Source organism: Acomys russatus, chromosome 6, assembly GCF_903995435.1.
Source record: "Acomys russatus chromosome 6, mAcoRus1.1, whole genome shotgun sequence".
NCBI lineage: Eukaryota > Metazoa > Chordata > Mammalia > Rodentia > Muridae > Acomys > Acomys russatus.
In genome coordinates, this window is record NC_067142.1 from 19,751,483 (window position 1) to 19,763,396 (window position 11,914).

General features: G+C 49.9%; 1 protein-coding gene across 1 annotated transcript in view; it reads left to right on the top strand.

The window, feature by feature from the left end:
* Nucleotides 1-608: 608 nt before the first annotated feature.
* Nucleotides 609-11,914, top strand: part of Sctr (secretin receptor) — a 56,507-nt gene continuing 45,201 nt past the window's right edge. The window contains exons 1-2 of the mRNA XM_051148194.1: nucleotides 609-622; nucleotides 1,332-1,524. Coding sequence (XP_051004151.1) covers nucleotides 609-622; nucleotides 1,332-1,524 — 207 coding nt within the window. The remainder of the gene's footprint in view (nucleotides 623-1,331; nucleotides 1,525-11,914) is intronic.

The window sequence follows — 11,914 nt, forward strand, 5'->3', positions numbered from 1 at the left end:
GGAACTCACCCCAAAGTCAAGAACAGACTCTCCTGTCCTTGGGGCCACCTTTATGACACTGTTGGGAGAACATACTGAATTTCTAGGGTTCTGATAGTTGGGACTTTGGTTTGGATGTCCCGCTTTCCTGTATAGGAAAGGGATAACTGGGTTAGCACTAAGAAGTAAGAGGCCATTGACACAGAAGATTGACCTCTCTCTTTCCCAGGGACGGTGACGCTGAAGCTTGGACAATGTACAGTATGGTACTTCCTCGTGGTGGCCACCACAGTATTCACCGTCTCACTCTCACACCAAGAAGTGCTGTTCGCTGTCAAAGTGCTTGCCGAGCCTGCGGGAAGCCCGAGTTTGACCTCCAGCCCTACACATGCTGGGTGCGGTGACGTGGTCATAACCCTAGCAGTCAGCAGGTAGAGATGGAACAGTCAGAAGTTCAAGGTTCTCTCTGGCTTCATAATGAGTTTGGGACCAAGATGAGCTTAAGATTGTCTGTCCCGCCCCCCCCCCCCCCCACACACAAAATATCTTCTATAGTTTGGAGTATCAGTTGTTGTCCAAGGGCCCCTGTGTTTAAAGGTTTTGTCCCTGGGTGGACCTAGTGGAAAGCGATGGCTTCTAAGAGGTGAGAGGTCATAAGGAACGTGACCTCAGAGGAGTCTGTTGGAGCCCGTGTAGCTCCACCATGCATCTCAACCCTGAGTTTGATAAGCTGCTTTGAAGCAGGCGCAGAGCTGGGGGTCAGCCAGGCACGGACTGAAGCCCTCCAGACTACGAGCAAAGCAAGCCTTTTCTCTTTACGCAGCTGAGAGTATTAGTTAGCTGACTATTAGAGATACCCTAGACCAGGTGTGGGAGTCCACATCTGCAATCCCAGCACTAGGGAAACTTGAGGCAGGAGGTTTGGGAGTTCAAAGCCAGCCTGGGCTAGGATTAAAAAAATAGTTGACTACTGCTCAAGGCGCTCAAGGCACATGACTTAGATGAGAGAGAGAGAGAGAGAGAGAGAGAGAGAGAGAGAGAGAGAGAGAGAGAGAGAGAGAGAGAGAGAGAGAGAGAGAGAGAACTTTCTGGATTGCTGCTGGCTCCAGGCAGGTGGCTGGGGTCCCTCCCCCTCTCTTCTCCCTGCCAGCTCTGTGCCGTCCCCCCAACCCCTCCCTGTTATTCCCAGCAGGGTGGAGTCGCCAGCAGCAGCGTCCAGTCCTTATCAATAGGCACTGCAGGTTAGCATTCTTGCCACCTACTTCAGGGAGCTGCAGTCCTTAGCCCAACTGTGGATCCAGTCGGATTCGGTAGGTCCAGTCATGATATCTCTGGGCTTGAGGGTCACCCAGGGTCCTGGACACCGTGCAGGACGCTGAGCGGGACACTGAGATAGACAACGAGCTACTCCCGAGAAGCCAGAACGCAAAGGCGGACAACAGTCGGTGGAGCATGCCCGGCACCACGAGCCCCTGGCTGTCACCGTGGAAGCCTCGGTCACCGCTTCTGCTGCGGCTGCTACTGCTAGCTAGCACTGTGCACACTGTGAGTAACGCCCCCCCCCCCCCCCCCCCCCCCCCCCCCCCGGCATAGATGGACCCGACCGACCAGTCCTCTATGTGGTCCTAGAAGCAATGGGGAGCAGCCGATCTCCCCTCTGTCGGAGGCCCCTTCTTTTCCAAAGGCAAAAACTTCCTGGGCTCTGTGTGAGGAAGATCTAGGCTCAGCCTCCTTTCCTTTTCTCATTCTTTCTTGCCAATAAGTTCATTTTCCAGGAGGCAATTCTGCAGCCGCTCCAGCAACGCCGTGTCCTAGACGTTTGTCCTTTAGTATTTTATCACACCGCCCCCCCCCCCCCCCCCCCCCCCCCCTCCTTCCTTTTGAGACCCTGGTCACTCGGGCTTTACAAGCAAAGAGGTGAAGGCTCAGAAAGGAGGCGGAAGAAGCTTAACGTCAGAAAAAAAAAGTCAGAACCACATTGTTCAGGCTAGCTAGCGCCTTGCAGGTTTCACAAGCTCCTGCTTGCAGACGGGAAATTTCAGAAAGCTATGAGCGAAGTCTTGCATGTGTGGTGGGACCACGTTCGGTCCTTTCCCGCTTAGAAGGGACTGGCTTTCTAAAGTCTGTGCCTGCGGGTTTCTGGGAGCAGCGGGTAGCAACACAGTGGGGGGGGGGAGAGAGAGAGATAGAGATAGAGAGATAGAGAGATAGAGAGAGAGAGAGAGAGAGAGAGAGAGAGAGAGAGAGAGAGAGAGAGAGAGAGAGAGAGAGAGAGAGTTTGAGGAGAGACAGGCGGGTAGTAGTTTGGACTTCTTTCCCATAGAAACTCCTGGGAACTTTGGGCGGCTTCCCCTGGGATATCTGAATGAGAGACAGGCTGCACCGAGGAGGCTGGCAGGATGGAAAGAACTGGGGAGAAGGTCAAGGCTGCCGGGTTGGACTCCGGGGTTGTCCCTCCCAATGAGCTCTGCAAGCTGCTCCCCCACCAGGTCTGAGGTCTAAGAAACCACAGGGAATAGATCCTGAGACTCCCATCTGGGTCAAAATCGTCGTTTCCTGTTTCCTGAGGCATTTCTGTGCTGCTGCCCAGGCTGCAGGACCAGACTCAGCTTTCAGTCTTGTCTCAAAGGGATGCTCCCGGTTATCTCAGGAGTAGACAGATGGGGAAACTGAGTCTTTGTTTGGCTCAAGTCTTCAGTGCACCTTGGACCTCTGCTTTGTGTATAGTCTGTTTGAGTCCCTCACAGATGATGTAAGACCAGCGTGCTAGGAGCAGGGCTGGGACTAGAGTCCAAATCTCTAGGCTCCTAACTTTGGGAGGAGGGGTCTGGCCAGCCTGAGGTTGGGTCTGTCCCTTGTGACCCTTGAATTTGCATACATACACATATGCACTGTGTATGTGTCGAGGAGAAGGCTTCAAGTGAGCCTCTGGTTATCGTGTGGCCTTATCCAGACCCGTGAGTCTATCTATCTCTTGGGGTTTGTGGCAGAAAACGCCTTTAATAAAGGAGGGTGGAACTGGCCTGCTCCGTTTGGACTGTTTCCCGGCTTCTGCTACTTTCTCCCTTTTGCTCTTTTGACTCGGGATGGTCAGACGTTGGATCTTGAAATTCAAGGATCATAAAGAGAATTTCTTCCTTCCTTTTGGATTTCCCTCAGAGGGACGCCATAGGCCTCTTCCCCTGAGACCACTGAAGCTGACATGCTTGTTTTTAATCTCTCTCCTCCTCGGACTCTTCCTACAGGGGAGGTGTCAGAAGGGCCCTTTGCAAGTAGAGACTAAAAGCAGTGACTGCTCAGGGGGGACACCTTCGTCTCTACTGCCTCCCTCCATATAAATTATAAGGACTCTCTCCTGGGGCAATCAGATCTGCCTCCCAACACACACACATACACACACATGTACATAAACACATACACACGCACACACATATGTATACAAACACACATACACACATACATGCACACGCATGTACACACACACGCACACACATATACACAAACACACACACATGTACACAAGCACATACACACATACATATGTACACAAACACATACATACATACACACACGCACACGCACACACACACACACACACACACACTCATACATACACACCCCTCCCTATCCCACCAGACATATGCTGTGTAGCGTGAGCACTGAAACTGGTCTTTTTCAGTTTTATCCCAAGACCCTCAGTATAATGTGAATGATGGTGAGTGAATGAAACAGTTGTAGCAGCCACAGAAGAGTGTCTTTTGTGTGTATGTTTACACGTGCACGTGCATGTGTGTGCATGTGGAGGAGGCCAGAGAGCCACTTCTGGCTTTTATTCCTCAGGTGCTGTCCACTTTGTTTTTTGAGGCAAGGTCTCTCCCAGGCCTGGGACTCACCAAGTAAACTAGACAGACTGGTCAGTAATCCCCAGGAACTCTCCTGTGTCCACTTCACAATGACTATTGTGGCTGCTTTTAATGTCACAAATTAGAATCACTAGGCTTGCACAAGGTACACAGACATACATGCAGGCACAATACATATATATATATATATATTTCTAACTATTATGCTCTCTGAACTAGTTCTGTTGTTTTATTATTATATTTTTGTCAATGTATTTTGATCATATTTACTTCCCACTTATTCCCCTAACTCCTCCCAGATCCATCCCCACTCCCTCCCAAATTCACACCCCTCTCTCTCCCTCTCTCATCAGTAACCCACAGAGTGTGTGTAGTTTGTGCTGCCCATGGGTATGGGGCAACCCACCAGAGCATGGGGAACCTACCAGGGTCCACATCCCCGAGGAAAACTGACCCCATCTCCATATCAGTGTTTAGCTGCCAGTAGCTCCTCAGTAGAGGTGGAGTCTCATAAGTCCCACCCCGATGCGTGGGGGCATATTGACTGGCTTGATTTGTTCAGGCAACTGCAGCTGCAGTGACTTACTTCATGAGTGCCATTGCCCTGGCGTGTCATGAAAACACTGCCTTATGGCGGTCCTCTGTAACTTCTGCCTTACCATTCAAACAGAGTTTCTTAACTTTGATTTAAAAAGAAATTTTTTTTTTTTGAGATGGGTCTCATGTAGCCCAGGATAGCCTCCAATTCCCTATGTTACTAAGGATGGTCTTGATCCTCTGATCCCCCTGCCTCTGCCTTCTGCGTACAGGTGTGTGGCACCATGCCGAGTGTACGCTTTACACGGATTGGAATCTGGGTGCACGTTAGCAAGCACTCTACCAACGGAGCCACAGCCCCAGGCCCACCGTGACTCTATTGACAGGTGGGCCAGATACAGCAGCTCTGTACACTGTACGAGCCCTGTCAACATCTCTGGTCTCTCCACATTAGGAGCCAGGACTGTCTCCTCAAAGCTGTGACTACAGAAAATATCAGTAGACGTTGTCAAATGCTCTAGGTATACAAGCAGGCAAATTGCCCCTGTGTGACTACTACTGCCTTGAGGGCTGTCATGTGTCCAAGAGGCACATCAACAGGACTAAAAATAGGTGTTACTTGTGGATTGGAGTTGAGGCACTATTGATGGTAGAGACATGTGGATCTTGTGTGTGTATAAACGTGTGTGTAGAGGTCAGAGGTCAGCCTTGGGTGCCATTCCGAGGGATCCTGTCTATCTTGTTTTTTTTTTTTTTTTTTTTTTTTTTTTTTTTTTTTTGGTAACAGGGTCTCTCACTGGAGTTAGGCTGGGCTGAGTGGCCTTGAAAACCCCAGGGACCCACTTGTCTCTACTTCTCAGTATGTGTCATGCCTGGGTTTTTGGGACTTGAACTCAGGTCCTTGAACACAGAATGCAGTCACTTTACCCACTGGGCCATCTCCTGAGCCCTACAGTTTAGATCTTGTATAGTCTCCAAAGGCTTGGTGCCCAGTCCGTAGAACAGTCCAGAGATAGCCAGACCCTCCAAACAGAAGCTGAGCCATCTTCCCAGCACCCCTGCTGGTCTGAGTGGCCCAGAAGGACCTTCCAGGGTTTAGCGTTCTGCTGTTGTGGTGGCCCCTTCCGGTGTCTCTTCACTGGGCTCCAGTCACTCTGCTGTGAAGGACACTGACCTTCACCAGACTCAGGGTACCCGAGCTAAACCCGCAACAGATCCTATCTACTTGTACTTGCTTACAATAATAAATAGAAGGCTGCTCAGCACTGTGTGGACTTGAAAAGGTAAGAATACTCTGGGGCTGCTGGCTGCGACAGCCCACTCTGACTGTGGGATTCTAACGGGCATAGGCAGATTTGGTCAATTGTGCCCACAGCCCAGACCATGCTGTCCCTTATAGGGAGATGAGTCTGTTAGGCTCAGAATCTGGCCCCATAACCTCAGTGAACCCTCACGGACTCCATCTGGAGCCTTCCATGCTGCTCCCCTCATCCATGGCTCTCAGAGGCATTGTCATATGACCCGTCTACTTGAATTCCTGTCCTCCTGACTCACGCTCTCATCGGCAGCTGATGGATTTGCCTGTCATTTCTAGAGTGAGGACTACCTGGATGGACTTCCTCTAAGCAGCTAGCATCCCCTGATAGATGTGTCTCCAGCTCATCCTCTGCGTCTTTGCTTCCTATTCATCTTGGTCAGCCAGGCTGTCCTTAAAAAAAACCAAAAAACAAAAAGGATATGGGGACGGGGGCAATGGCGCTCGGGCCCCAAAGCGCGGCCGCGCAAGCACAAGGCCTAAAGGTGACCCCGTGTAAAAGGCAGGCGGGGAAGCGCAGCGCGGGGAAAGGGGTGACGAGCGAGCGGGGAGGGGCCCCGGAGAGCCAGGCGCACAAACAAAAACAAAAAAAAAAGCAAGGAAGGAAAAGAAAAACAAAAAAAACGAAGGGGGGCGCAGGGGAGCAGAAACAACCAGCGGGGACCGGCGGTCACAGACACACCCACACACACCCAGAGACACACAGACACACAGTACCAATCACACACACACAGACACAACGACACATGACACAAACACCAGACCACACACACACCCCACACACACAGACCCCACACCACACACACACAGACACACACACAGACACACACACACACACACATACACACACACACACACACAGACATCCACACAACACATACAACACAACACCAACCACACACAACACATACACATACACTACACACAAACACACACCAGACATCACACACAACACACACATACACCACCACACACACACAAATCACACACATAACACACATACACACACATACACACACATATACACACACATACACACATGCACATACACACACGCACACACATATACACACACATACACACATACACACACACATACACACATACACACACATACACACACACACACACACACACACACACACACACACACACTGACCAGGCTTCCTTTCCCTGGCTCTGGAGCTGAAGTCCAGATCAACACCTGGTAGGTTGTGTATCTGGTGAGGGTTCGCTCCATGGCTTCTAGGTAGCTACTCTGTCCCCACGACACCTCTTACAGAACATGGATCTTTTAAGGCCCCTACCCTTGCCTCCTTGCTAACATTCATTGCTTTCTGGGAGGCTCTGTCTCTGAATACGGCCCACACTGGGTATGAGGGTTTCATTGTGTGATGGGGTGACGTAAACACTCAGACTGTGGCACCTTCTTGTCATGCCCAGTCCCTACACCTTGCCTGCCTGTGTTGCTCAGCCTTCGTCATTAAAACAAATACAAGGGATGGTCAATTTATGAAGAAAAAGGGTTATTTTTGGCTTACAGTTTCAGAGATTCATGAGTCAGGCTCTCGTTGCTCTGGGCCTGTGGTGAGGCCCAGCATCATGGTGGAAGCCCATCGTGGGGCAAAACTTCAAGTTTCCTAACCTGAAAGCAAAATGAAGATGGGGAGGGGCTGCCCCCCCCAATCCTCTCCCAACCCCCTTCAGAGGCACAATGTGTGATGGTCAGTTTTGAGTCCCCTGGGAAGGGAGTGTCACTGACGGGTTGTCTGGGCTGGCCTGGCCTGTGGCCGTGACCCTGGGGGATTACTCAGATCGTATTAATCGAGGTGGACCGCTGTTGAGGCTGTTCCCATTCTCTGGGTAGGGGATTCTGATTGTCCAGGACTAGAGAAAGGAGCCGGGCGTTACTGTGCACACATTCATTGCGTTTTACTTTTTCCTTTGAGTAATGTGACCAGCTCTCTCAGGCTCCTGCTGCGGTGGTAAACTGTAGCGTGCCCCCCCCCGCCCCCACTCACCTATCTTTTACTTACTCTGGCCTTCTAAAAGTTCTACAACCTTCCAAATAGCACCAAGATAGGAACTCAGCCTCTAACACATGGGGCTTTGGGGAACATTCTAGATCCAAGCTATAGCAGCGTCCCCATGCCTCAGGAACTTCCTTCCCAGGGTGATAAAATCTTGCATGGCCACCCATTGAGGTCTGTCCCAGCCCCGTTTGTCTGTGTCTGACTTCTTCAGATTCCATTCAGAAGTGAGGTCACACTGAATGCTTTTCTCTGTTAGCTGCCCAGCTTACCCAGTCCCTTCAGGGCTGGTAAAACGGCTTTCTGGACCTTTCCTTCCATGGCCCCATCTCTGCCCCCTGGTGGCCAGCTTCTTGGATGCTCATGGCCTGGCTCCCGCATGGCACCCCCAGAATCAGGCTTCTCAGCCGGCTCCATGGTAGACATTTTTGGGAAAAAAATGTTTTTTAATTGTATGTGTTTTGTGCTCCGGATGGGACAGCTTAGTCAGTAAACGCTTGCCTGGCAACCTCAAGAACTGGAGTTCCACCCCTCTGCCCTAGGTCAAAGCATCAAGCATGGTGGTCGGTTCATGATTATAATCTCAGCACTAGGGAGAGTAAGACATCCCCGGGACTTGCTGGCCCGGTGGACAGTCTAGTCTAACTAGTGAGCTTCAGGCCAATGAGAGCTCTTGGATCAAAGGAGGTAGACAGGATTCCTGAGCACCATACCCGAGGTTGTCCTTTGGCTTTCACACATGCAGACGTGTGTGTGTGTGTGTGTGTGTGTGTGTGTGTGTGTGTGCGCGTGTGTGGTGTGTTGGGAATTGAGTTGAGTTTCCAACCTTGGTGACACATTCAAGTCACAGCAACACATCATCTGAGAAATAGAAAGGGCACAAGCATATGGGTCATGGGGTCATGAGGCCCGCACCCTGCTGCCCTGCGCTCCTGCCTCCCATCTGCCTCTGTGTGCTTCCTCATTCTGCATCTTCTCAGCCTCATAAAATCCTTCTCCCGGTGGTTATTGTCTCCCTGCTTTGTTGATGTCACCAAATGACCATCTGCGGCAGTCCCGCCGTCCGTTCACCTCACCTCTCTGTACTTAGATCACTCTACTTGCCAGTTTGTTCCCCACTCAGAGGCCCTTCCATGTTGGCACCTCTTCGTCAGAACGTAGCATTCTCACCTCACCACTCAGGCTAAGCATTGCCCTTTCCTGCTGTCCCCATGTCCCCCCTCCGGCCAGATTGTCCACCCACAGTACCTCCTCTATCAAAGCCCTTACCACCACACACTTGGGCCACCGACCTCTCTGTACCCACTGAGGACCCTGTGCTCCAAGACTGGAAGTCATCTCCCATTCCCTCTGTGTCCTCAGAGATTAGCAGACTGCTGGGCATATAGACATGCCAATTAATGTTTGATGGAGATGTTTGGTGTTCAGAACTGGCCAAATGAAAGTGAGTCCCCTTCTTAATAATTTTCACTGTATAAACTAAGTCATTGCTCTGCACACTAAATTATTTCTTTGCACACTCAAGTGGTTGGGCAAGGGATTGCATCATGGAACGTGGAGAGCAAGGTGACATCGAATCTTTTCACTTTCAGCGTTTAGATTTGTATGTGCTTCTTCTCTACCTCAGTCAGTTCTCAAATAATCAAGACAAAGATCTTTTAGACTTCAAGCACAGAAACTGGGCAGATATCAACCCTCTCAGCCATTTTGCTGTTTCCCAGCTACACATCCCAAGTTACTTGCTGTAACTGTTCCTGCCGGCTGCTTCTGCTCCACCAGGCTAGCCCTTGTGGCCACGTGCTCATGGTCTTTACTGCTTATGGTGACTTTCTTCTCCCCAGCTTCCTCTCCTGTTTCACCTTCTGCATCCTCTCTTGCTCCTCCTTTGATCTCTAGCCTGGGAACCTAAGCTCCACCTACTTCTCTTCTGCCCAGTTATAATCTCTTAGTTAATTTTATTAACCGGCCAATTTTACACAGCTTCACTTGGTGTACTGCTGAGCCGTCTCTACAGCCCCATCAGAGGCAGTCTCTCATTGAACTCAGATCTTGACAATTATGCTAATTTACCTAGACAGCTTCCCCTGGGAGCCCTTGTATCTACTTTTTGGGTGCTGAGATTCCTGGCATGCTACCATGCTTTCCAGGAATTTCTGAGGGTTCTGGTGGTCCCTGTGGTTGCATAGCAAACACTTTATTTCCTGAACCATCTCCATAGGCCTCACTTTGTTTTTTTAAGACAGGGACCTGGGCCTTGCGTGTTTGGCTAGGCTAGCTGGCAAGCAAGACCAAGGCCTTCTCTTTGATTCCTCTGTTTCCACCTCACCAGCCTCGCCCAGCTTTTTACGTGGGTGCCGGGGATCCGAACCCAAGTCCTCACACTTGCACAACAGTTCACCAACCAAGCTTCTTACATGCCCCCAAGAACTGGGCAGATTTTAAAATCCTGTCATCTTTTATTTTGTCTTCTCAGGTTTAAGAGTCCAAAATTAAACTCACAATAGCCAATAGAACTCAGCATCTTTCCTTTCCTCTGTTGATGTCTGTTTCACCACCACACCACACACCCCCCACCTCCAAACTGGGCTGGATTCTTCCGTTGCTTTCTCAAGGACAGACTATGGCTGCACATAGCTTTAAATCCATCTGCTTGGTGATCAGGGTGGGCTGATATTAAGACACTGCAAGGCTAAGAACCTAGGAGCATACAGATTGTTGTCCCAAACTGAGTAATTTTTTTACCCTATGGCTGAATCAGTGAGCTGGGCTCACAGAGAAACAAACACAGAAGTGCAGGGCTACTCCCAGGGAGGAGTTGGTGGCTCTCAGTTGAAGAAGGAACAATAAACATCCCAAAGACAGTGATGGTGGGTGTCAGAGGACCATCCAGCAGCAAATATGAGCGTGTGTGCTATTGCAGGCCCAACCTTAACTGAGTGTTAAGACAGGCAGTGACATTCCCCACAAAGACACTGTTGGATGTGTAAAGACTCACAGAGATGACAACTCAAGTACCAGTTTTTAGAAAGGGCATCACTGGAGCTGGAGAGATGGCTTGGTGGTTAAGAGTGTGTGCTGCTCTTGTGAAGGACACAGGTTCAGTCCCCAGCGCCCACATGGTGGCTTGCAACTGCCTGTAACTCCAGTTCCAGAGGATCAGAGCCCTCTTCTGGCCTCCAAGGGCACTGCAGGCACACAGTGCACATAATTTCATACAAGTATATGCATATAAATAAAAACAAATCTTAAATAAAATTAGCACAGGCTATACCTTGGCAATACTAAAATTGAATTAAAAAGATAAGATTAAAATAATTTTAAAAAGTAGGACTGAGGATATGGCTCAATTGGTGCACGGCTTGCCTAGCATGGGTAAGACCCTGGGTTCGAGCCCCAGAGGGTATTTGCTTGTAATCCTAGCAGTGGGCGGGGGGGGGGGGGGCGTGAAGAGAGATGGAGGCAGGAGGATCAGAAGTTCAAAGTCGTGCTTGCCTACATGGAGAGTTTAAAGCTAGCCTGGCCTCTTTGAGACCCTGTCTCACAAGAGGACAAAACAAATAAAAGAGCTTCCCCAGGTAATAGCCAGGGACTCTTTCATGGAAATGACTACAAAGAGGAAATGGCAGAAAAGAATCCGGAAGATAAACGGCAGAGGGCTGATTCATATGGCCACCATTCAACTGGCAGGGATTCTAGAAAAAGTGTGGGGAGGAGGAAAACAAAAGTCAGTCACAGGTACAGAGAAACTGACCAAATGAAAAAGCACAGCAATTATTGACCCCAGGAAAACAAAATGCCCAAGGACACATAATCACCTTATGGGACTCGCTCCACCAGCCACAGCATTTCATTGTCAAAAGAAGCCATTATAAACACTGAGTACTGCTTTCACTGAAAGTGATGCGAACAGAGTGTACGGAATCTGGAATGAGAAATATTTCTAGGGAGAATTTAAAACATCTGAATCCTTAACGCCCTTAATAGGAAGTTTGAGAAGATATCCCAGTAATCCAAGAAATAGTGTGGCTGCTTTAAGAATGTGGGGCAAGGGGTGGGGAGCTAGAGAGATGTGATTAAGAGCAAGGACTGGTTCTCAGGTGGTTCCACAACCTCCAACCCCCTCCGGAGTATGGCGCCCTCTGTTGGCCTCTGTAGGTATTGCATTCATGCACATCCATTCACAGATATAC